Here is a 27481-nt window from a genome sequence, read left to right as displayed (position 1 = left end):
GACAACTATCTTACTTTGGTCGAAACAATAACCATAGCTCTATACATGACATGTCCTCCTAATCATCAGCCAAATGAACAATAACAAAACACTGGAATATTCACATCCACTGATTTTAATTTGCTGAGTAAAAAATAACAGAAATGGAGAAAGGATACTAGCACTGTGATTCACACAGCCAGAGAATGAAATACATAGCATGAATCTGACCTGAAAGTGCAGAATTATGGTCCATATCAATCCCAGCGTCAATTTGGGATTCCCGTCTGTGATGTCATCATTCCTGATGTTAACCAGCTTGACCTGAGGACAACAGTTATAAACAGCTGTGTAATAAGCATGATACACACAAGTGACACATTCCAAATCTACATAAACTTCTACAGTATAAGAAATGTATTATATCGTTTTGCAAAGCACCTTAATTCTTGGCACGCTAAAGTTAACGTCTCTGAAAAACAGATGGAGATGTCTCTATTTCCGAAACCTAATAATACTGTATGTCTTCAACTGGTAATACACAGTGTACAAATACACATGAGTGAGGATTTGAATTTGTTCATCAGTATTAGTGTCGTACTCACTGTAACAGATCATTTATAATCCTCATTAAAAAAAGATGCATAAATATTCAGAGGGTAATGTCTTTCCTCTTGGAAATCCCCAAAACAGATTCTCTCCATCTGCTAGTTGCAGGCCTGGGCAACTCCAGTCCTCGGGGACCTGATTGGTGTCACAGTTTTGTCCCAGCCCCAGCTAACACACCTGACTCCAATAATCATCTAATCACGATCTTCAGTTGAAAATACAATTAGTTTAAATCAGCTGTGTTTACTAAGGATGGGGGGAAAATGGGACACCAATCAGGCCCCCGAGGATTGGTACGTCAGCTACTACAGGGAAACCTCTGCAACAATTAATAAAGAGCTGCAGTTAGTTTTAGAATGGGTGGCAAGGAATAAGTTAGCACTAACTATTTCAGAAACTAAAAGCATTGTATTTGGGACAAATCATTCACTAAACCCTAAACCTCAAATAAACCTGGTAAAAAATAATGTGAAAATTGATCAAGTTGAGGTGACTAAACTGCTGGGAGTAACCCTGGAGTGTAAACTCTCATGGTCAAAACACTAAGATCAGGAGAAGTCTGTCCATAATAAAACGCTGTTCTACCTTCTCAACAGCACTATCAACAAGGCAGGTCCTACAGGCCCTAGTTTAGCCGCACTTGTACTACTGTTCAGTGGTGTGGTCAGGTGCTACAAAGAGGAAAATTACAACGGGCCAAGAACAGGGCAGCACGGCTGGCCCTGAAATGTACACAGAGAGCTAACATTAATGACATGCATGTCAATCCCTCATGGCTCAAAGTAGAGGACAGATTGACTTCATCAATACGTGTATTTGGAAGAAGTGATGACATGCTGAATGCACAAGCTGTCTGTTTAAACTACTAGCACACAGCTCAGACACCCATACATACCCCACAAGACATGTCACCAGAGGTCTCTTCACAATCCCAAAGTCCAGAACAGACTATGGGAGGCGCACAGTACTACATAGAGCCATGACTACATGGAACTCTATTCCACATCAGGTAGCTGATGCAAGCAGTAGAATCAGATAAAAAAACAACTGATAAAATGCACCTTATGGAACAACGGGGACTGTGAAGAGACACACACAGGTACAGACACACATGATAAGAGACACATGGGATGTTGTATTGTGAATATGGGATAGTGGCCTGAGGGAACACACTAAATGTATGGGTAAAGTGTTATGCAATGTAATGTCATGTAATAATGTAAATTGTATGTAACTGCCTTAATGTTGCTGGGCCCCAGGAAGAAGAGCTGCTGCCTTGGCATGGATCCTTAATAAACACAAATAGCAACTGAAGCGGTGCCAATAAATCCTAGGTATTATTCTGTGGCCTTGTAATGTAATAATGTAAATTGTATGTAACTGCCTTAATGTTGCTGGGCCCCAGGAAGAAGAGCTGCTGCCTTGGCATGGATCCTTAATAAACACAAATAGCAACTGAAGCATTGCCTATAAATCCTAGGTATTATTCTGTGGCCTTGAGTCCACACCTATACACCACAATGGGGCTCTATAGTGTGGTGGTTTATGTACTAGTACACGATGAAAGTGATGTCATGTTGTCATTCTAATAAACTAATCAGTTTAATATTGTTCCCATACATTCATCATTCCCTACGCAAAGTGTTTGTATTGTAGATGATTGTCTGAAACTGGTACTGTGCTGGAATAGGCCATGATGTTTAAAAAAACTGCCTTTCATTGATATGCATGACAATCCCTGTCATAAGCAGAAATAAACACAACTTTATTTAATTATGCACTGAATTATTCTTATTCAGTTGTTCAGCAATAGTCAAACTGGAAACAAAGACATCCCTTCCCACAGTTCATTGCAATGTTGATGGCACCTCTACCCGTATTATGATACATTCTAGCTGTACATCCACAGCAGGACAGAACAATGGCATGGTTGTCATTGTCAATTTTTGTTTATGAATATGTATGAGGTGTGACTGGGGATTGGTGTGTCATTAAAACAATGGCATAAGTGAACGATCTATGAATCCTTTGTCTCAGGTCTTGGGTTGCTCTCAATGACGTGATGTCTGGCAGGCCGTAGCTGACCACTGCACACTGTTCTCCATCCCGATCACTTCCTGACTGTGGTGGATGTGGGGGAGGGGCAAACAGAGATGTAATCACCGTTGGGAGATGGTTTCCGTATGCCCTCTATTGTGAGTCATGATGAGGGAGGTATTGAATCCATTATGAGGTAATGAAGTTGGCTGTCCATGTGGTGTATGAGCAGTGTTACCGTTTTGATGTGGCCATACAGTTCCAACCAGTTCTCACAGTCTCACTGCAGAATTAGATGTTTATCCACATTTCTTCAAGTGTCACATTTTGAAGTTGATCCAAACGTCTATTTTCAAAGTGTTTTTGACACCCTGAGTTGCTCCTTAACCTTGTATCGTTCCATTTCTTAAGTTTAGTCACTCATTCTGAATGGTTAAGGTTTGGGATAGGGTTTAAACATTCAGTTTAGTCACTCATTATTCTGAATGGTTAAGGAAAGGGTTAAGGTTTGGGATATGGTTTAAACATTAAGTTTAGTTACTCATTCTGAATGGTTAAGGTAAGGGTTAAGGTTTGGGATAGGGTTTAAACATTAAGTTTAGTTACTCATTCTGAATGGTTAAGGTAAGGGTTAAGGTTTGGGATAGGGGTTAAACATTAAGTTGAGTTACTCATTCTGAATGGTTAAGGTAAGGGTTCAGGTTTGGGATAGGGTTAAAGATTAATTTTAGTCACTCATTCTGAATGGTTAAGATAAGGGTTAAGGTTTGGGATAGGGGTTAAACATTAAGTTTAGGCACTCATTCTGAATGGTTAAGATAAGGGTTAAGGTTTGGGATAGGGTTAAACATTAAGTTTAGTCACTCATTCTGAATGGTTAAGATAAGGGTTAAGGTTTGGTATAGGGTTTAAACATTAAGTTTAGTCACTCATTCTGAATGGTTAAGGTAAGGGTTAAGGTTTGGGATAGGGGTTAAACATTAAGTTTAGTCACTCATTCTGAATGGTTAAGATAAGGGTTAAGGTTTGGGATAGGGATAAAACAGTGTCCCCTCCCCCACTGGGTTTGAACATCATCATGGGATTACGCCCAACCTCGTCCACAAGGCACTCGTCTCCTTGACTGTAATAGTGCTCACTGTTGCCCCTAGTGGCTGGTTGATAAGGCATTTCCCGACATCCTCAGGACATTGATAGACGTCCAATTTCGAAGTCAATCTTTATCTCCCTGGACATACAGTATGCTTTATTTTAATAGCTGTACATGATGAATTGGTTAACAGAAAATTAGCTTACATATTTTAAGTTCTACCATTCCGGCACGTGTGATTGGTCCTTACCTGCCGCCTCTTTAAGAAGTCCAGGGCTATCTGTACATTCTGGAGTCTGTGGAACCGCATCCTCCCTTTCTCCCGAGGCTGTGGGCATAGAGGAGGAATGGGAAGAGCGGGTCATGTTAGTGACGTGGCCATGTGGTCTCTCCCTTTCCAAGGACCAGGGACTCACCACACCATTAGTAGTATGAGGACACAGGACATGCTGCTGCCAGGGTCTTACCCACTCATCTGCTAAGGGAAAGAGAGAAAAACCAAAAGGGAGGGAACCAACAAATCCGGATCCAGGGCGGTCATTGGCCAATTCCACAGTAACATAGTTACACTGAAACTCTGATTTTTAACTTTAAAATGTATGTCAAACAAAAACCAATGATTGCAAAGTCAACAAACCATACAACTCTATGCACAAGGATTACTTTTTAAAATGTCCACTGAACATTTTACTAAAACACATTTTATTGAAGAACAGCGCAGTCATTCTCTCACCAAACTTTGCATTTGTACTTTTCTTCAAGTTCTTCATTGTTTTTTGTTTGACATACATTTTAAAATGAAAAATCGGAGTCTCAGCGTCACTGTTACCGTGGAATTGGCCTGCTACAAATCACTGCTATTACTACACACTGTATGTACTAGATAGAAAATAAATGTGTCAATGTCCTCCCAAACTGAACTGACAGAACACATCATCTGACATATTTCACCATTCAGTAATAATGACAAAAGGCTAAACATGAAGCTATAAACCAGTGTGTCTGAGTGATAAACTCATTCCAATGAGGACCTTTCCCAAATCCAAAAAGCATCTAGGATGAATTTAGCTGTGAGGTAAAACACCTGAAAATGTGTCATTTTGTGAGCAGAGAGCCAAACTCATGCGAAAGACACCCGTGGACAATGGGAGGTCACAGCTCAAGGTAATGAGATGGAAACTGTGTCACACGCCAGGCAGTCCCCTGACAACCCGGGATTGAGCTGCAGCAAAGCCCTCTGGATTCAGTCATTACTCTCCTGGCTAGACAAGAGAAGAGGCGGAGGAATCCCTTTCACCACAAAAGCCTTTTCCTCAACGGCTCACTCTTCATTAACTCAGCACGTTCAGTCAAGTGGCTTGGTTTTTGGTATACACTAAATACAATAGAAAGCCAGTCAAGTGGCTTGGTTTTTGGAATACACTAAATGCAATAGAAAGCCACTATCTGATGAAACATGTCCAATGGTTCATAAATGTTGACCTTCAGTTTGATTGTATGGCTCAATGATGCACAAAGCTACTGAGGCTGGACTTAAAGACCCAGGCGGAGCTCTTATGAACCACATAATAATGTTACGTGTTTCAAATGTGACTGAGTTGTGCCAGCGCTTGCAATCCTATCCAAGACTGAAGTGCATGGTGTTTCTCCTTTACTTTCCCATGGCATGTACAATACCACAGTTTGTTGTTGTTGAGACAAATTGAACATGAGCCTGGGCCTTTAGCTCATAAGGCGAGTGCATTGCCATCATGTAATCCATCTCAGCTTGTCAGATAGCATTTCTAAAGCAATACAGTGGGCCTACTCCCTAGTCTACACAGCAGCATCGAGCACAGAGTTGCTTCTATTATACAATCTACGAGAAAAAAAACTTGACCTAGCCAACTACGGTTCACTAAAGTGAAAAGCCTGTGGAGAGATTGTTGTTCCACTCTCATTAATGTCCACGGCACGCGCTGCATTAGTTGTGTTACAAGGGGGAGGATGGTGAACCACACCTACCCCCTTATCATCATCCTGCTCATGTCCATGCTGCTCAACCGCACATGCTTCTGCCGAACTCACCAACCGCAACGTCTTGAGGAAATCACGCTCCCTTGGCTTACCAGACCGAGTTAACGTGAGCGCAAGAAAGAAACACACAAGGGAGAGACAAATAGACATGGACACAAGTTGGACAAATAAAAAGGAGGACATAAAGTGAAACAATCCAATACAGAAGAAACAGAGGAGAGGAGGAAGAGGGTAGAGAGGAAACAGGACGTAAACAAAAGAGAGTACTACTACTTTGAGGAGAAAAATCAGCTTCACCTATTTTAGAGGGAACCTCATTTCTCCTCACATGAGTTACAGAGATGCTGCTGCACGTCACCAAACAACGGTGACATCAGAAATGATTGTGATTCATTTTCATATTCTCTAATGCAGGCATCAACAACCCTGTTCCTGGAGAGTTCCAGCCCTAATCTAAGCGCTCCTGATTCTAACAATTAGCCGGTTGATAGATAAGCTGAATCAGGTTAGTTACAACTGAAAGTGTAGTTCTCCAGGAACAGGGTTGGAAAGGCAAGCTCTATTGTGATGACATTTTGAGTGATCCGAAGTGAAGTGATCACGATTCCTTGTCTACCTCTCCCATCCATAATTTCTACCAGGCAGTGTTTTGTTTGGAACACAACGACATAAGAAACGTTGTAAACAAGCATCCCACTGGGCACAGACGTCAGTTCAATGTCTAGTTTTGAGTTATCAACTAACGTGAATTCAATGTCACCCTGTCATTGGATTTAGGCTAAACGTTATAGGTGGAAAAAAACCTTGATGACTTGCAAATCCAATCAGTTTTCCACATTGATTCAACGTCATCACATTGAATGTTTGGGTTGAAATGACGTGGAAACAACGTTGATTCAACGTCATCACATTGAATGTTTGGGTTGAAATGACGTGGAAACAACGTTGATTCAACCAGTTTTTGACCAGTGGGATTGCAGTTGGTTTCCCCTTAGCCTTGAAGCATATATGGTCTTGGGGCATTTTCACATATCTGTTCGACAAAAACTGTAGGATATACTGTATATGTGGACTTTAGGTGTATGTAAAAAACCAAATCAATTCCGGTCCTTGCCCAAGAGGTTCAGGATCCAGGACGTGATTTATAAACAATAAAGTTATATAGCATGTCTGGTAAAGTGAAAACATTCATAAAAATGTTTTGCGTGAAGAAAATTGTAGTTTTTTGGAATTCTCATAAATGCACCGTGATACTGCTCCAGTGTACAGACTAATATACGAAAACACCCAGTACGTTAATCAGAATCACACAATGGAATGAATTGTGTTATCTTGGGGTTTAGTAGCAAGGCAAACCATAGCCTATAATGTACATCTCTGTTCTAACTTTTCTTTCAAGAACGCAGATACAGTTCCCAAAATAAAAATGTCTAGCACAATGAAAAATGGCACCCTATTCCCTATAAATCAAATCAAATCACATTTTATTGGTCACATACACATATTTAGCAGATGTTATTGCGGGTGTAGCGAAATGCTTGTTTAGATTATTATTTGTTTTTTATGTCTGTTGGCGCCATCCTGCATTTTTGCATGGGCTCTGGTCAAAAGTAGTTCCCTAGGGAATAGGGATCCATTTCACATACCCTCTGACTCATCATGTACACAGGCTACATTACCATGACAACACAGTACTCACCAATGACTGGCCAGTCAGGACCTCCAGCAGTGAGATCAGGTTATGTCCATCTCGTAGGTCTTCATACAGGTCATTAACATGCTTCCGGACCTAAAGGCCAGAGGAAAGGAAAGTTAATATAATAATATGATATATAACGTTTGGCAGATGCTTTTACCCAAAGGGACTCACAATCATGCAGGCATATATTTTAAGTACAAGTGGTCCCGGGAATCGAACCTACTATCCTGGTGTTTCAAGCGGCATCAAATCAAATCACATATTATTTGTCACGAGTGCCAAATCCAACAGGTGTAGGCTTTACAGTGAAATGCTTACTTACGAGCCCTTTCCCAACAATGCAGTTAAAAAATAAGAAACAGAGGCCTCCCGGGTGGCGCAGTGGCCCTGGGCACTGCATCGCAGCGTCAGCTGTGCCACCAGAGACTCTGGGTTCGCGCTCAGGCTCAGCCGGCCGTGATCGGGAGGTCCGTGGGGCGACGCACAATTGGCCTAGCATCGTCCGGGTTGACCGGTAGTGAAATTCTTTTCTCATCGCGCACCAGCGACTCCTGTGGCGGGCCGGCGCAGTGCGCGCTAACCAAGGTTGCCAGGTGCACGGTGTTTCCTCCGACACATTGGTGCGGCTGGCTTCCGGGTTGGATGCGCGCTGTGTTAAGAAGCAGTGCGGCTTAGTTGGGTTGTGTTTCGGAGGACGCATGGCTTTCAACCTTTGTCTCTCCCAAGCTCGTACAGGAGTTGTAGCGATGAGACAAGATAGTCATTATTAACAATTGGATACCACGAAAAGGGGGTACATTTAAAAAATGAAACATTTTAAAAATAGAAAGAAATAAGAAACATTTGCACAAAATAGTAACACAATTAAATATCAATAACGAGGCTATATACAAGGAGTACCAGTACCGAGTCAATGTGCAGGGGTACGAGGTGTTGCGGTTATTGAGGTAATACAATATGTAGGTTGGGGTAAAAGTGACTAAACAATCACGATAGATAATACACAGAGTAGCAGCAAGATATGTGAGTGTGAAAATGTGCGTGCACGTGCGTGTGCACGTGTGTGTTGGAGTGTCAGTGTAGTATGTGTGGGAAGGGGTATTAAACATGGTGAGCGTGGATACCTATTGGGATATTTAAATCAGACCTGTGTCAATTTAGTTTGAAGTTTGCACTTTTGAGACTATTCCATTGGTTCCATTGTAGCGTGTAAACTAAATCAAGTGCATCTCAGTCATTTCAAAGTATCTGACGTAATGTATTTGACCCAGGTCTGATTTGAATCTCAAAACATTAACTGCCTGACTGAAACTACAATTAGGCTACCTTAAACAACCTTATTTCCTGATCCTATTTTTACAGACTGTGATTTATCACCATATAATTAGTATATTTTACATGAGGATGTAACAGGATACTTGTTATTTGGCCCAATTTTACTGCAAGGAATTGTAATTGGTCAACCACAGGCTAGGGTCGGGGGTTATAAATTACATCCTGTCACTTTGTTCTGGGGTGAGAATCACTGAGGACTTGAAGAATTAACATCTACTTCTCAGCATCACATCAAGGATTTGTCCTCTTTGAATAAATATATTTTTCTCCCCCTGATTTGCTTAGGAGTCTGTGTTATTGAAGAGTAGCATCAACTGCTGACACAATGGCAAAGTAATCTTTGACAGACAAAGTACAGACGTTCAACCTTTGAATGTGCTCTGGATTAAAGTTAGGGTAAAACCATGATACTACTATCCTTCCTGCATACAGAGCAGCTGCCACTCCCTCTTCCCATTCAATCTGAGCCTCTTATATACTTCCACTCTGTCAAAATCAAAGAAAAGCCACACCTCTCCATGTGCTTATTTTAACACGTGCTGACCTTTTGAGTTATCCATAACCTGTTTCAGAAAACCTGACTAACAGGGGCTTGTCTGTCTTTCTTCACAAAAGGCTTGTAACGGCAATGGTAGCACCATGCTGAGTTGATGATATAGTTACACGAAAAGGAGAAGACCGGACAAAGACAAGAAGCCAAAAAGCTCCACTGACTGTGACTGACATGCTGCAAATAGGCTGGGAATCAGGGTTATATGGTCTTAACATTTCTCTCTAAGACACAACAGCAAAGGCTTTATCAAAATAATTCCAATCAGGTTCCCCTTCAGACACTAGAGCCTCTGAATAACAGAGGGAGCACATGGCTATGCCACATATCCATGGCCCTCAAAGCACTTCATCCTGCCCCATACTCAACAATTCCAGACCAGTCCTAGGCTTTCTCCTCCCAGTAGGCCAATCTCCCTTTCTTCCTGTCCTGGATACCACCAGGCCTGTGAAATTCCCCGGCTGCCCAGTGACCAGCTTTTACGGAGACCAGGTGCCAGACCCCTCTCATCTCCACCACATAACCCCAGCTAACAGGCACAGTTATATTGTTTGTATATCATTGTACTTAACTTTGGAACACAATGTTGTCATTTTAAATGACAGCATGTTCCAATTCCTGCCAATATCCAGCAACTTTACACAGCCACTGAAGAAGAGTGGAACACATTTTTGTTTTTAATTATTATTATTTATTTATTTGTACTTTTATTTAACTAGGCAAGTCAGTTAAGAACAAATTCTTATTTACAATGACACCCTAACCCGGGCGAGGCTGGGCCAATTGTGCGCCGCCAATCACGGCCGGTTGTGATAAAGCCTGGAATCTAAACAGGAGCTGTAGTGACGCCTCGAGCACTAAGATGTAGTGCCTTAGACCACTTCGCCACAGGTCACAATCAACAGCGTGATCAAGTCTATGCGAAGAAGATGTGTCGCGCTGAATGAAGCAAATGGCGGTCACACCAGATACGGACTTGTTTTGTGATACACGCCCCTAACTTTTTTTTTAAAGCTAACTGTGACCAAAATATGCATATCTGTATTCCCAGCAGTGGAGGCTTCTTAGGGGAATGTTTACTGGTTGCTCAGGAGGTAAAGGGGAAGTCAGATCTGTGGAAGACTTAGTGGGGGAAACTACAGGAGATCCAGAAAAAGGAGGGTATATGAGCAAGCATTGCATGAGTATTATGTGTGCCAAACAGTTGCTGTTAGATTAATATATTATACTTTTTTCTGACCATTTGTAACAGTGTAAACAACACCAAATAAATAAGTGTACCGGAGAGTCTGTTCTAACGGAAAAAATAACAACATATAAAGCCTTTATTACAACACAGCGACGGTTAAAAACAGCCGAATCTGTGAATTTGCTTTATCTGACATTTTGCCGTTGCATGAGGCTTGGTGCTCACAGAATCAGCAGGCTATTAATTAAACAAACACTCAAACAGACAACAGAAGCCAGATCTGTCTTATTTCTGTAGATACAGTGCCTTGCGAAAGTATTCGGCCCCCTTGAACTTTGCGCCCTTTTGCCACATTTCAGGCTTCAAACATAAAGATATAAAACTGTATTTTTTTGTGAAGAATCAACAACAAGTGGGACACAATCATGAAGTGGAACGACATTTATTGGATATTTCAAACTTTTTTAACAAATCAAAAACTGAAAAATTGGGTGTGCAAAATTATTCAGCCCCCTTAAGTTAATACTTTGTAGCGCCACCTTTGTAGCGCCACCTGCGATTACAGCTGTAAGTCGCTTGGGGTATGTCTCTATCAGTTTTGCACATCGAGAGACTGAATTTTTTTCCCATTCCTCCTTGCAAAACAGTGAGGTTGGATGGAGAGCATTTGTGAACAGCAGTTTTCAGTTCTTTCCACAGATTCTCGATTGAATTCAGGTCTGGACTTTGACTTGGCCATTCTAACACCTGGCTATGTTTATTTTTGAACCATTCCATTGTAGATTTTGCTTTATGTTTTGGATCATTGTCTTGTTGGAAGACAAATCTCCGTCCCAGTCTCAGGTCTTTTGCAGACTCCATCAGGTTTTCTTCCAGAATGGTCCTGTATTTGGCTCCATCCATCTTCCCATCAATTTTAACCATCTTCCCTGTCCCTGCTGAAGAAAAGCAGGCCCAAACCATGATGCTGCCACCACCATGTTTGACAGTGAGGATGGTGTGTTCAGCTGTGTTGCTTTTACGCCAAACATAACGTTTTGCATTGTTGCCAAAAAGTTCAATTTTGGTTTCATCTGACCAGAGCACCTTCTTCCACATGTTTGGTGTGTCTCCCAGGTGGCTTGTGGCAAACTTTAAACGACACTTTTTATGGATATCTTTAAGAAATGGCTTTCTTCTTGCCACTCTTCCATAAAGGCCAGATTTGTGCAATATACGACTGATTGTTGTCCTATGGACAGAGTCTCCCACCTCAGCTGTAGATCTCTGCAGTTCATCCAGAGTGATTATGGACCTCTTGGCTGCATCTCTGATCAGTCTTCTCCTTGTATGAGCTGAAAGTTTAGAGGGACGGCCAGGTCTTGGTAGATTTGCAGTGGTCTGATACTCCTTCCATTTCAATATTATCGCTTGCACAGTGCTCCTTGGGATGTTTAAAGCTTGGGAAATCTTTTTGTATCCAAATCCGGCTTTAAACTTCTTCACAACAGTATCTCGGACCTGCCTGGTGTGTTCCTTGTTCTTCATGATGCTCTCTGCGCTTTTAACGGACCTCTGAGACTATCACAGTGCAGGTGCATTTATACGGAGACTTGATTACACACAGGTGGATTGTATTTATCATCATTAGTCATTTAGGTCAACATTGGATCATTCAGAGATCCTCACTGAACTTCTGGAGAGAGTTTGCTGCACTAAAAGTAAAGGGGCTGAATAATTTTGCACGCCCAATTTTTCAGTTTTTGATTTGTTAAAAAAGTTTGAAATATCCTATAAATGTCGTTCCACTTCATAATTGTGTCCCACTTATTGTTGATTCTTCACAAAAAAATACAGTTTTATATCTTTATGTTTGAAGCCTGAAATGTGGCAAAAGGTCGCAAAGTTCAAGGGGGCCGAATACTTTCGCAAGGCACTGTATGTATGGATTATTTATAAAGCCAGGCACATTTAACTGAAAGGCTATTGATTATAGGACCTAATTAAGTTGGGCTTTCCTCTCTCCTCAATTATCTTAGACAATTAGGCTAAGGCAAGGGCTGTTTCCTCGTCTCAGTTGCTGCTGCCTCCACCACATTGTTCTCTATCCCAATATGCTGCATAACTTTGCTATTATGCACATAGCAACATAGGGAAAGGCACCAATTATACGGTGCACTTTGTTAGCTTCGGGGGTTTACAACACTTTTGCCTTCGACCAAATCAAGCAGGCTAAATCAATTGAATATGTGACGAAAACAGGATTATAACTTGCTCCCTAAGCACATTACACAATAAACAGGCATGGATTTTCATGCATAATAACAAATTGCCTTGAAATATTTCATGCTTGCTCTTATGGGAAAGTGGGAAATGTATTGTGAAGACAGACAGTGCATGCAGACACTTGTTGCTCTGCCTCCATGACTAGGTGTTCCCTAATTCCACAGCAAATGAACCAGAGTAATTTAGATTCCTGCTGAGTAAACAAAAACGACTCGGTACATGTACACTGCACCATGAGATGGGTGGAAGACATGTAGGCAGGACAAACTCTGACAAGCTAGCAACAACCATCTCCGATTGGCACCTCGACTCTAGATCTGTCATCAGTAGTGGCAATAAGTGGCTGAGGATAAACGCCGGTCTTTAATGGATTATTCCCTGCATCGGGTAATTACACAGTATATTTCATCTTCATGGAAACTGACAGGGCTAAAACATGAAACAGCCTGTCGTTCTATTATCATTACCATCATACCATCACTCCTGTGTGTTGTAGAAACAGTAACCATTTCAACACAGAATGGCTGAAAGGTGATGACAGAGAAGTGGATGGACAATACGATAATTAGGCACTGAGGTATGTGAGAAATCATCTACCTACGGGACCGGATTCATACACAACAAGAGTCCTACTGCCATGGGAAAAGCAAAACAGATTCATCTACATGCCTAGACTGAACCTAGCTAACACTGTACATGTGATGAATTGGATTAAAGGAAGAATCCGTTTAAAAACAATATGTTGGTATTGGACTTTCAAGAAGCAAAGTGTCACTTGCCACATCATCATGATGTCCATCATCTTCATGAAAATCCAATGTCTTGAAAACTTGACTGCTGACATGCAAAACATTTTTGGACAATATTAACAGTGGACTAATGAAACAAAATACCAACATATAGTTTTTGAGTAGATTTTTCCTTTAAGACTGGTGCAGGCCACAATATTAAAACAAAGTTCTAGCTTACTCTCTCATATTAGATTAAATATCTTATTAGATTATTGATATGGCAGGCCAATTAAAGACTCCCCAATCAAATCAAAGGAAAGATTAATCAAATGAACGGTAGAAAAAATGGTACCAAAAGGGTTCTTCGGCTGTCCCCCATAGGACAGTGGTAACAAACGTTTTATAGTCCCGTACTACTTCAAACATTCAACCTCCAGCTGCGTACCCCCTCTAGCACCAGGGTCAGTGCACCCTCAAATGTTGTTTTTTGCCATCATTGTAAGCGTGCCACACACAGACTATACAAATCAAATCAAACTAGATTTGTCACATACACCGAATACAAGTGTAGACTTTACTGTGAAATGCTTACTTACAAGCCCTTAACCAACAGTGCAGTTCAAGAAGAAGAAAATATTTACCAAGTAGACTAAAATAAAAGGTAATAATGAAAAGTAACACAATAAGAATAACAATATCAAGGCTAAATGCAGGGGCCACCGGTACCAAGTCAGTGTACGGGGGTACAGGCTAGTTGAGGTAATCTGTACATGTAGGTGGGGGAAAAGTGACTATGCATAGGTAACAAACAACAGCGAGTAGCAGCAGTGTAACAAAAGGAGGGGGGGGGGGTCAATGTAAATTGTCTGGTAACGATTTTATGAATTGTTCAGCAGTCTTATGGCTTGGGGGTAGAAGCTGTTGAGGAGAATTTTGGACCTAGACTTGGAGCTCCGGTACCACTTGCCAAGTGGTAGCAGAGAAAACAGTCTATAACTTGGTTGACAGGAGTCTCTGACAATTTTATGGGCTTTCCTCTAACAACGTCTATTACATAGGTCCTGGATGGCAGGAAGCTTGGCCCCAGTGATGTACTGGGCCATTCGCACTACCCTCTGTAGCGCCTTACGGTCAGATGCCGAGCTGTTGCCATACCTGGCGGTGATGCAACCGGTCAAGATGCTCTCAATGGTGCAGCAGTAGAACCTTTTGAGGATCTGGGGACCCATGACAAATATTTTCAGTCTCCTGAGGGGGAAAAGGTTTTGTCGTGCCTTCTTCATGACTGCCTTGGTATGTTTGGACCATGATAGTTTGTTGGTGATGTGGACACCAAGGAACTTGAAACTCTCAACCCACTCCACTACATTACAGCCCCGTCGATGTTAATCGGGGCCTGTTCGGCCTGCATTTTCCTGTAGTCTGATCAGCTCCTTAGTCTTGCTCACATTGAGGGAGAGGTTATTATCCTGGCACCACACTGCCAGTTCTCTGACCTCCTCCCTATAGGCCGTCTCATCACTGTCGGTGATCAGGCCTACCACTGTTGAGTTGTCAGCAAACTTAATGATGGTGTTGGAGTCGTGTTTGGCCACGCAGTCATGGGTGAACAGGGAATACAGGAGGAGACTAAGTACAGACCCCTGAGGGGCCACACTGTTAAGGATCAGTGTGGCAGACGTGTTGTTGCCTACTCTTACCACCTGGGGGTGGCCCATCAGGAAGTCCATGATCCAGTTGCAGAGGGAGGTGTTTAGTCCCAGAGTCCTTAGCTTAGTGATGAGCTTCGTGGGCACTATGGTGTTGAACGCTGAGCTGTAGTCAATGAACAGCATTCTCACATAGGTGTTCATTTTGTCCAGGTGAGAATGGCAGTGTGGAGTGCGATTGAGATTGCGTCATCTGTGGATCTGTTGGGGCGGTATGCGAATTGGAGTGGGTCTAGGATGCTGTTGATGTGAGCCATGACCAGCCTTTCAAAGCACTTCATGGCTACCAACGTGAGTGCCATGGGGCGGTAATCATTTAGGCAGGTTACCTTCACTTCCTTGGGCACAGGGACTATGGTGGTCTGCTTGAAATATGTAGGTATTAGACTTGGTCAGAAAATGTCAGTGAAGACACTTGACAGTTGGTCCACGCATGCTTTGAGTACACGTCCTGATAATCCGTCTGGCCCAGCGGCTTTGTGAATGTTGGCCTGTTTAAAGGTTTTGTTCACATCGGCTACCGAGAGCGTTATCATACAGTCATCCAGAATAGCTGGTGCTCTCGTGCATGCTTCAGTGTTGCTTGCCTCGAAGCGAACAGAAAAGGCATTTAGCTCATCTGGTATGCTCGAGTCACTGGGCAGCTTGGGTCTGGGTTTCCCATTGTAGTCCGTAATAGTTTTCAAGCCCTGCCACATCCGATGAGTGTCAGAACCAGTGTAGTAGGATTCAATCTTAATCCTGTATTGACGCTTTGCTTGTTTGATGGTTCGTCTGAGGGCATAGCGAGATTTCTTATAAGCGTCCGGATTAGTCTCCCGCTCCTTGAAATGGCAGCTCTAGCCTTTAGCTCGATGCGGATGTTGCCTGTAATCCATGGCTTCTGGTTGGATATGTATGTACAGTCACTGTGGGGATGATGTCATCGATGCACTTTTGATGAAGCCGATGACTGAGCTGGTGTATTCCTCAATGCCATTGGATGAATCCAGGAACATATTTGGTCATGAGATTTGCCAAATGGAGGGCGGGGGAGAGCTTTGTATGCATCTCTGTGTGTGGAGTAGAGGTGGTCTAGGGTCTGTTTTTCCCCTGGTTGCACATGTGACATGCTGGTAAAATTTGGTAAACTGATTTAAGTTTGCCTGCATTAAAGTCCCTGGCCACTAGGAGCGCCGCTTCTAGGTGAGCATTTTCTTCTTTGCTTATGGCCTTATAGAGTTGGTTGAGAGCGGTCTTAGTGCCAGCTTTGCTTTGTGGTGTGAAATAGACGGCTACGAATAATACAGATGAAACCTCTCATGGTAGAGAATGTGGTCTACAGCTTATCATGAGATACGCGTCTCTGTTCTGCCGGTGCATGGAAAATCCCACTAACTCTATATTATCCATATCTTTCGTCTCGGTGAAACATAAGATGTTACATGTCCCGTTGGTAGGATAATCTTAATCGTAGGTTAATCGTAGGTCATATATGATACATTTATTAAACGTAAGAATGAGTGTGAGTTTTTGTCAGAACCCGGCTCGTGGGAAGTGACAAAAAGCTCTTATAGAACCAGGGCACAAATAATAATATAATAATAATCAATAATTTTGCTCATTATTTATTTTGCCATCTTACATATAAAACCTTATTTGTTCATCAAAAATTGTGAGAAACTCACCACAGGTTAATGAGAAGGGTGTGCTTGAAAGGATGCACATAACTCTGCAATGTTGGGTTGTATTGGAGAGAGTCTCAATTTTAAATCATTTTCCACACACAGTCTGTGCCTGTATTTAGTTTTCAGGGGGGCCGAGAATCCACTCTCACATAAGTACGTGGTTGCAAAGGGCATCAGTGTCTTAACAGTGCAATTTGCCAAGGCAAGAAACTCTGAGCGCAGCCCTATCCAGAAATCTGGCAGTGGCTTCTGATTAAATTATATTTTCACAGAACCGCTTGTTGTAATTTTGATGAGGCTCTCTTGTTCAGATATCAGTAAGTGGACTGGAGGCAGGGCATGAAAGGGATAACGAATCCAGTTGTTTGTGTTGTCCATTTCTGAAAAGTACCTGCGTAATTGCACACCCAACTCAAATAGGTTCTTCGCTATATAACATTTGAGCTGTAAGCTGGAGTTCATTTCCACACAAAATATCATACAATGATGGAAAGACGTGTGTTGTCCTTGTTAATGAAGACAGAAAAGAGTTCCAACTTCTTAATCATAGCCTCAATTTTGTCCCGCACATTGAATTTAGTTGCAGAGAGTGCCTGTAATCCAAGATTCAGATCATTCAGGTGAGAAAAAACATCACCCAGATAGGCCAGTAGTGTGAGAAACGCGTCATCATGCAAGCGGTCAGACACATGAAAATGATGGTCAGTAAAGAAAACTTTAAGCCTTGTCTCTCATTTTTTTTTAAACGTTTCAATACTTTTCCCCTTGATACCCAGCACACTTCTGTAGGTTGTAAAAGCGGTACATGGTCGCTGCCCATATCATTGCATAATGCAGAAAATACATGAGTGTTCAGGGGCCTTGCATTAACAAAGTTAACCATTTTCACTGTAGTGTCCAAAACTTCTTTCAAGTTGTCAGGCATGCCGTTGGCAGTAAGAGCCTCTCGGTGGATGCTGCAGTGTACCCAAAAGGCGTCAGGAGCAACTGCTTGCACGCGCGTTACCACTCCACTATGTCTCCCTGTCATGGCTTTTGCGCCATCAGCACAGACACACACATCTTCACCACCAAAGTCCATTTGATGTCACAAAGCTGTCCAGTACTTAAAAAATATCCTCTCATGTCCTGGTTTCCAATGGTTTGCAGAAGAGCATGTCTTCCTTAATTGACCCCCCATAAACGTAACGGACATATAGCAGGAGCTGTGCCAGGCCCGCCACGTCTGTTGACTCATCCAGCTGTAATGCATATAATTCACTGGATTGAATGCGAAGCAGTAATTGTTTAAAAACATCTCCTGCCATGTCACTGATGCGTCGTGAAACAGTGTTGTTTGATGAAGTCATTGTGTGTATTGTTTTTTTGGCCTTTTCCCCCAGCATTGTCCCAGCCATATCGGCGGCAGCAGGAAGAACTAAGTCATCCACAATAGTATGGGGTTTGCCTTTTCCTAGCCACTCGGTAGCTCACCATATAAGACACTTATAGACCCTTCTTATTATTGGTATCTGTTTCTTTAATACGTCTTACTACTCGAAAGTCGTCTTTATTCTCTCTCAAAAAACTCCAGTGGCTTATTTTTCAAATTATCATGTTTCGTTTCTAAATGTCTGCGCAAGAGTGAAGGTTTTCTGTGAGAGAATAAAGGTTCATGTGATTGGATGTTAATTATTTGACTACCTGTATTTGACATGGTGTTGTTATGTTGCTGAACACAAGATAGTTTCATTTTATTTTTGGCAGTGAAACGAGGCTACTCAAACAAGAGAAAAAACTCACCCAAATGTATAGCCCCGTTTGAAAACGTGTATTTGTGAATTACATTTTTATTTGGTGTACCCTACACGGCATTGCGCGTACCCCCACCCAGTTTGGGAATACCTGCATATAGGAGAATCCTTTTTGCTTCCGGTAAAACACTTTTTGGTTCCAGGTAGTACAATCCTTTTGGGATCCATGTAGAACCCTATCCAAACTGGTTCTACTTGGAACCATGTAGAATCCTTTCCACAGAGGAATCTACATGGAACCCAAAATGTTTCTATTACCTGGAACCAAAAAGTGTTTTTCCTGGAACCAAAAAGGGTTCTCCTATGGGGACAGCTGAAAAACCCTTCTAGGTTCTAGATAGCACCTATTTTTCTAAGAATGTATTTCTAAAAGAGGCTCTGTGGACATTCTTACCTTCAGGAGATGTTGGTTTATCCATTTTGTAAAAGTCTTTTTCTGCACTCTGTCTCTTTCATCTGAGGAAAAGACACACAAAAAAATACATTTAGGAAGGTACTTTACATACGTACATACAGTACATCACATGAGACTGCTGAGGGGAGAAAGGCTCATAATAATGTCTGGAACGGAGCTAACCATGTGTTTGATGTATACAATACCATTCCAGTCATTACCACATACCTGTCCTCCCCAATTAAGGTGCCACCAACTTCCTGTGGTAAGCATGGTGTAACTTTACACACACCATTACCCCCCCCCCCCCCCCCCCACACACACACACACACACACACACACACACACACACACACACACACACACACACACACACACACACACACACACACACACACACACACACACACACACACACACACACACACACACACACACACACACACACACACACACACACAGGAAATGGTCATTTGCATGACAAGCAGAATTGTGACATGGTATGTGTGATTTACTATATAACTCTACAGTTCTTGAATGAGCCCTTCATGAATGAGCCCTTCATTCCTCTTGTCAATATATATGCTCTTATCAATATCCAACCACTGTATACATATGATTGTATTATGATTTCCCATTAGCTGTTGAAGAAGCAGCAGCTACTCTTCCTGGGGTCTTACTTACAAGTGGGTTCATTCCCAGTAGTCTCCAGAGAGATTGATCTTTTTGGAAGCGTAATTGAAAAGAAGTAACTTCTATGCATGAGGCCTAGCTTCCATTACTTATGATTCACTATTGTACACTGTCAATCACATTATTTTGTGATTCTTGTATCCATGACATCCAGACCGGCCGCTTCCACATGCAACCTATAAGAGACATCAGTCTCTCTGGGATAGAAAATGGAAAGATAAAGGCTCAATTGTAGGCTGTCAAGACAAAAACTATCACCAGCTATGCTACACAGACAAAAACATTTGCTCTGAGAATCTAACAATATAGACAACCTATCATACATATCTAATATTTCTGTATCATTAGCCTAACAAAATCCATTACTGTACTGCAACACTGCACATGGACGGTAGGCTACTGGTCCTGAGACACACAGCTTGGGGAGAGACCCTCCATACTTACTATTACCTGTCTCACACAGAAAGACAGAGAGAAGGCTGCAGTGTGGGATTCAGGATTCAGGCCAGAAGTCTGTCTGTCCTGTTTTATCTCTCTGCCTAAAGGTCCATCTGCTACAAGCCCTCATAGGCATACTTTGATACCAATCACGAGCCCAGTAAATCACATTAAAAACATGACATTATAAACTTCACATTTAACAAAGCCTCTGTCTCAGCTTTAAAAACAACAACAACCCCACACAATCTGCATCTTCTTGGACTTTAGAACCAACATGCAAAAGAGAAGCTAGTCCATTTACAACAGCATTATAACGCAACAGGATTTAGCTTTGGGAGGTTTTAAGATCCCCCCTGTAAATGAGAAACTAGGGCAAGCTTAAACGCTCAGTCAGCAATTGAAATTCCCAATCTTCTGAACCCGGAAGAGGATTGGAGGGAAGCAAAGCATAAAGACACATGATACTGACCCATGCAGCACATCAACGTCACCAGGTGAGCTCTGAGCTCCCCCTCACTCCCCAGCAGGTGCCATATCTCCTTAGCCATTGTTAGCTCCCGGGGACTCTGGAGAGAGTGTATCATGGTCCTGGCAGAGGGATGTGTGTGAGCTACCAGCGTTACTGAAGGAGCAGCAACAGACTCCTCCTGTCTGCCTTTAGGGCAGCCTGCAGTTACTCCACTTTTCGTCAAGCATCCAGAACGAGTTCTGTCAGGTTCTCCAACACAACTAAGTGGTCTTCTTATATGGTTCATGTTTACTTAAGGCCACAGCACAAATGCATTTGAGGAACTAACTAATAAGGAACTTTCACTGGGGACGGGCCAAATTCTGAAATTGCATTCTTGTCCCCCCCAGTTTTACCATTGGAATGTGATACAAAACGAGGCAATGGTGAGCTTTAGGACCATGCGGATGTCTAATGTCTCTGAGCGGTCGGGTAGGCTGTTTGGAGCTTTTATCCAACTGGATATTTAACAAAAATATATACAAAAAGTTATGTCCCCCCCCACTTCTAAAACCAAAGTTTTAGAAGCCTTTATCTTTCCATTTTCCCTGCTAATAATGCTCCTTAAGAAAAGGAGCAAAGGTATTTGTCTGCTTAGAAACCAATTTTGTTCAGATGACACTTTAACCTGAAATGGGAAGGGGCATCATTGCAGTAGAACATAGGAATAGATATAACAATTAAAGATTCAATATGCATTTAACCCAACCCCTCTGAATCAGAGAAGTCTGAATACAAATGATTAGTCTGCATTTCCACACATACAGCACAGCCTACAGTGCACCGCCCACAACAGTATCAATTACTGTTTCATAAAACACATTTAGCACACTCACTTGCACTCGTTGGGAAAAAACCACAACACCAACTGAAATCAAAACAACCACACCCTTTACTTAAGGCTGCATAAAATATCATGCCAAAATTAGCATACAAAACACAGGCAATGGCATGAGGTACATTGGTCAGTTCAGAGGCAAATACTGATGGGTGATTATTCATATAGGCCTTTCCTTAATACAGAGGTGTCTCAATGGTGCTGCCACTGTCAGTGTGTCTCAGAGGACATTTCCATGTGGTTCATCTATAAATACTATGTGTGTAAAGCTGCAGAGGATTCACTACTGGGCTGGGAGTCTGGGACTGGGAATTGCTCCACATTTTAGCGGACAGAACACAGAACATATGGGAGAATTAAGACTGTCCCCGACTCAAAGAAATCTTGGTCGACCGAGAGTCGTCCTGTTCTTTCGACTAATTCGTCTAAATGTTTACATTTATTTTTTACATATATAAACAGACACAGCCTATGTGTTTGAATAAAATCAACTACACACAGTACCAGTCAAAAGTTTGGACACACCTACTCATTCAAGGGTTTATCCATTGGTGGTAAAACTAATGAGCCTTACTGGAGCCCTTCTCCACGACATTGAAGTTGATCCAGCCAGTCAAGTGCAAGTTCCAACACAAGCACACACTGCAGGACCGGCAGACCAAAATACTCATTAGCACACATGGTCTGGATCCCCCTACAAAACAAGGGTGTGTTGAATCCAGGCCCTCTCTTGGTTTTTCATGATTAACTGTTGATGGTTGGAAGTGCTACAGTCCACCCAGGGCCATGGAAATGTGTTAAATGTGTTCCCTTACAGCTCTTGCCCTCTGACTTGACTGGGTTGATGTTTGTAGCATCACAAGTCTACATGAATCTATTACACTTTCTCTGTCCACTTGGAAGGTTACTCTTTGGAGTCTAAAACCAAAGAGAGGAGTAGCTTTAAACCGGTTAACTATTGAAACATCATGTGATGTGACAAAATGCCAGAGGGGAATTTGAAGAATAACATTGCAATAACTGACGTGTCATTAGTCATTTAAGCAATAAGGCCCAAGGAGGACTGGTATATTGGCCACAACATTATTAAATATGTTAAATAAATCAAAATATATTTTATATTTGAGATTCTTCAAAGTAGCCACCCTTTGACTTGATGACAGCTTTGCACTTTATTACAGCATAGCAAAGACTAAAAACAGCCGAATCTGATCCTCTCATCTGCCTCCAGAGGTCCACGTTGAGCCATGGTAGAGAGTTTTTCCATCTTGGCTTACGTTAACATTTCCTGGTAAAACAGGTATCCACTTTGTCAATAGCTGACAGAAATGTTCTGTATCCAGACTCTGGGTCTTCATTGCTTAACAGATCAGATCAATCAATATGACTTATAGCTGCATCGTAGTTACATTAATATGGTTCCAAAATCTCTTTTTAGTGATCTTTCTAACCACCAATGGAACATTGTGGTCAGATATGCCAGTTAGTAAGTTAATGGGCTTAGTTTTTCGATCAGGTCTGTTAGTAAACACCGGATCAGTTTGAGTCTGGGATGACTGTGTTACTCTGCTTGGACCTTGTATTATTTGAGTCAGGTTGAAATAGTCTGTGATCTCTTTGAGCTTTTTCCTGCAAGTTATGTTTTACGACTTTATATTGAAATCACCCATGAAGATTATCTCCTTCTTATGATCACATTCTTTAAGCATGGTATTTAGATGGTCATAAAACGAGATATCAGAAGTTGGTGGTCGATATAATCCAATAACAGTGAGAGACATATGAGGGGAGAGGAAGATACATTCAAGGTTATTGGCATGTTTATGATATGATTGCATTTAAAGTTATCTTTCATGTACATAAGCAATTCACCCCCTCTACCCTTTCCCCTGAATATCCAGAGACATTAAAGCAGAAATAGGAGAAGATTTATTCAGCCATTGTCACGACTTCCGCCGAAGTCGGCTCCTCTCATTGTTCGGGCGGCGTTTGCCGGTCGACGTCCCCGGCTTTCTAGCCATCGCCGCTCCATTTTTCATGTATCCATTTGTTTTGTCTTGTTTTGCACACCTGGTTTACATTCCCCAATTACACTGCATGTATTTATTCCTCTGTTCCCCCTAATGTCTTCGTGTGATATTGTTTGTGTGTTACATGTTTTGTAACGAGCCAGGGTGGCGTTCGTTACTTCCGTGTTATTTCACGAAGCCTGTATGAATTGTTAAACATTCATGTTTTGTGACTGTTTGTGCCCGCTATACACTTTGCCTTGTTGGCTGGAGGTTTTTGACGCAGCTGCGTCCGTCTGTAATCTTTCCCCTGCAGTAATAAAGTGTGCGCCTGTTCACAATTCTCTGCTCTCCTGCACCTGACTTCACCAGAAGTACGCACACGCCTGACAGGCATGTCTCAGAGAAACAGAAAAAAAAAATCAAGATTAGAGTCATTCTTTAAATGTTTTACTTGTTCACTCTTAGAAATAATGCTATGAATATTTAGGTGACCTCCTAATATTCACCTAGGCTTGGAATGAGGGTCCCAGAGCATTTTAGCCTGATTACCGGTTTGATGGTACAAGGTTTTCTAATAGCTGGATTAAGGGAACTGATTTTCTGTCTCGAAGGCAGGTTTTGTTTGGGACATGTATTAAAATTGTATTATCTGCTGATTGCTCATTCGTTTGAAAAGCCTTGTTAGTGACAGAGGTTATGCTCACATACACAGAATGTCCTTCTCTGAACCAGAAAATATTGGCTACTCAAATATAGATTATTTCAAACATTCACGTTCTACCATTCATCAATGATTTCATTCTGGATTTTTTTTCCCACTTCTCCCAGAATTACATCCTCTATATCAGCCGTTTTTTGTCTGCAGGTGACCTAACTCCAGACTCTGATGGGGAGCTTGGTACCCTGGTCCGTTTGGGTGTTTGTTGATTCCGGATTGTTTGAATGAAAGCCAGCCTTGATGTTTGGCTGCGTTCTTTAGTATTCCCCAGAGAGTTGCACCGCCTTCGGGGTCCCTTATTATCCTCAGAGTTTTCTATTGGGTTATGATTGTCACTTGTCTCAGTTGCCACTTATCCAGCTTCATGTTTAGCGTTATTCCTCTTATTCTTCTTTTTCTTGGAATGAGAGGTCATTGTTGAAGTAGACTCTGGCTCACCAGGTACCAACTCCAATGTGTCATTCACTCCGGCTTTGTCCTTAGGAGCCCAGAAATTATGCTCCTCAACCTCAAGTGTCACTTTCTGTCATTTCAGCTGAGATATGTGATACGTCTGCCCTACTCATAGGGACAGGATTGTTGTCTTGCACAGTGTGAAAAAGTTTCCTCTATGCAACTTATGTTGTCCAATGTAGTAGGACTGTACTCTAGCATCTCCTGACCCCCTCTAGTGTGGGATTGTGTCAGCCAGTCCTGTCTATGCGCAGGACCTTGTCCATCATAAAATACTTTGATCCAGTGAGTGTCCATCTTTACAGACAGTGTTATGGGAGTGATGGGTGCTACTTATACAAATGATCTCCATTGTATCAGTTTGTGTGTTGACCCTTGTATCTTATCATGCACCTCATCACTCTCCCCACCAGCTTTAGCCAGACACTCAGTCACAACACTATCATCACAACACTATCATCACAACACTATCATCACAACACTATCATCACAACACTATCATCACAACACTATCATCACAACACTATCATCAAGTTGTTTGTTTGTAAATATCCTTTGCTATTCATTTGACATTTTTAGATGTGATATGTTTTATGACTGCTGCAAGATGAATTTCCTCTCTGAGGACATTAAACGTTTTCTGAATCTGAAATCTGAATGTGAATATGCTGATTCAGGTAGTTCTTTAATTGTAACTAGAGTTCTGGTCAGCCACGCGCCACTTCAAACTGAACAGATTATTCTCTTTGAACACAGCATGTTTTCCTCTGACTGTTATTCCTCTGATCAGAAGCGTTGCCCTTACATCCTTACTGAGAAGGTATATATGCCAGAGTGCACATGCTCTCTGTACTGACCTCAAGTGGTTTGGATGAATTTCATGTATGAGACTGTGATAGAGCTCCTCCTCCTTAATGGGGTTGGCTATGATCTCCTCCTTTGTCAAGATTTCTCTCTCCATGATAAAAATAGGTAAAACAATCTCCTTTTGGGCATTTCGTCCCACAACCTTACTCCAGGTCTCATTTTCCTTGACATCAGTTTTTGCATCGCTGGAAATATACACAACTACAGCAGCCATTTTAATTGTAGTGTTGATGTTTAAAGTCATTTGTTTAACATTGAAATGTATCAACAAGACTATTCAGCATTATACAGTGAGTTGAGGCTGTTCTGAGGGTAAAAGGGGGGGGGAGTAACTCAATATTAGGAAGGTGTCCTTAATCCTTTGTACAATCAGTGTATATATATATATATTTATTCCATACTCTGACATTGCTCATTCTGACATTGCTCATTCTGATATTTCTTAATTATTTTATTTATTTTTTTACTTTTTGTTTAAGGTTTTGCTAGAATTCACTGCAGTGTTGGAGCTACAAACATTTCACTTAACTTGCGTTAAAATCTGCAAATCTGTGTGCGCGACAAATAAACTTCGATTTGAATTGCACATGAGAGAGGACAAAATATCCATCCCGCCTCTACCCTTTCATGTGAACACACCCTGGGAACAAAACTGCTTGCAAATGACATCAATGGGAGTGCTGATCAGTTTTTCCTTTTAGATATAATGAAAAAGATGACATGGAGAGGGGGTAAGCTGTTCTAGAATCAGATACATACTGTCTTGGAATATGAAACAATGAAATCAAGGTGATCTGCGGGTTCTGCAAAATTCCCTGTACTTTAGTATAAAACACAATGGCATAAGAACGCCAATGCTCAGCATTGATGCTTTTGAAAGGTCAGAAAGGTTGACAGTCATTGAACATATCAAACAGCTTTCCTCCCAATATCTGTTTAAATGTCAGTGTGTCCCTGTTAAACCAATAAGACTGTGTTTCAAATCCACCTCAGCCATGGTAGTGTTGCAGACACTTTCATCTGCAGCAAGACTGCAGTGCTGCTATATCACTCCTTCTCCCTCTCTCTCTGTACTGTACATATATCTCCTGTTCCCTCTCTCTCCATAACTGTTAAGTAAATCACAACTGCCACTGGGTAGAGCAGAGCTTGGCCTTCAGGACATTGCAATTTGTGATCCCAATGGCCTTACTGCTTACTGCATAATACATGAGCAGACTTGAGACTCATTAATACAAATGGGGTCTTCAGGGCGTGTCCAAGGCAACACCCTTCCCTGCTCAACAACACCCTTCCCAGCTCAACAACACCCTTCTCAGCTCAACAACACCCTTCCCAGCTCAACAACACCCTTCTCAGCTCAACAACACCCTTCCCAGCTCAACAACACCCTTCTCAGCTCAACAACACCCTTCCCAGCTCAACAACACCCTTCCCAGCTCAACAACACCCTTCCCAGCTCAACAACACCCTTCTCAGCTCAACAACACCCTTCCCAGCTCAACAACACCCTTCTCAGCTCAACAACACCCTTCGATTTGACAACAACTCAGCTCAACAACACCCTTCCCGGCTCGACAACACCATTCCCAGCTCAACAACACCCTTCCTTGTTCAAGGTCCAGAGACAGGATGAATTTGCTGTATTATTGACCACCAGGGCTCATTCAGGGCTCTAAAGTGGGACTATTTTACTTGCATATGCGCCCAAATACTTTGCTGTGCGACCTGGAATTTGAATTTAGGAGCACCAGTGCGCCTAGGAAAATGGATTCTAGCTTTAATACCTGAAACATATTTCATTGTGCTCCTACATTTCTTTGTGTGAGCTTACATTTTTCAACTTAGCTGCACACGTGCTCATCATTAAAAAGGTCAGCGTAGAGCC

General features: G+C 41.9%; 1 protein-coding gene across 1 annotated transcript in view; it reads right to left on the bottom strand.

The window, feature by feature from the left end:
• The window catches only part of LOC139376916 (dystonin), a 195659-nt gene that overhangs the window by 115321 nt on the left and 52857 nt on the right, over window positions 1-27481 (bottom strand). Inside the window, exons 3-7 of the mRNA XM_071119911.1 lie at window positions 19064-19125; window positions 7431-7520; window positions 5783-5818; window positions 3966-4043; window positions 211-303 (exon numbers count right to left, since the gene is read on the bottom strand). Coding sequence (XP_070976012.1) covers window positions 211-303; window positions 3966-4043; window positions 5783-5818; window positions 7431-7520; window positions 19064-19125 — 359 coding nt within the window. The remainder of the gene's footprint in view (window positions 1-210; window positions 304-3965; window positions 4044-5782; window positions 5819-7430; window positions 7521-19063; window positions 19126-27481) is intronic.

This window comes from Oncorhynchus clarkii, chromosome 20, assembly GCF_045791955.1.
Source record: "Oncorhynchus clarkii lewisi isolate Uvic-CL-2024 chromosome 20, UVic_Ocla_1.0, whole genome shotgun sequence".
Lineage (NCBI taxonomy): Eukaryota > Metazoa > Chordata > Actinopteri > Salmoniformes > Salmonidae > Oncorhynchus > Oncorhynchus clarkii.
This window is presented reverse-complemented; position numbering and strand designations above follow the sequence as displayed.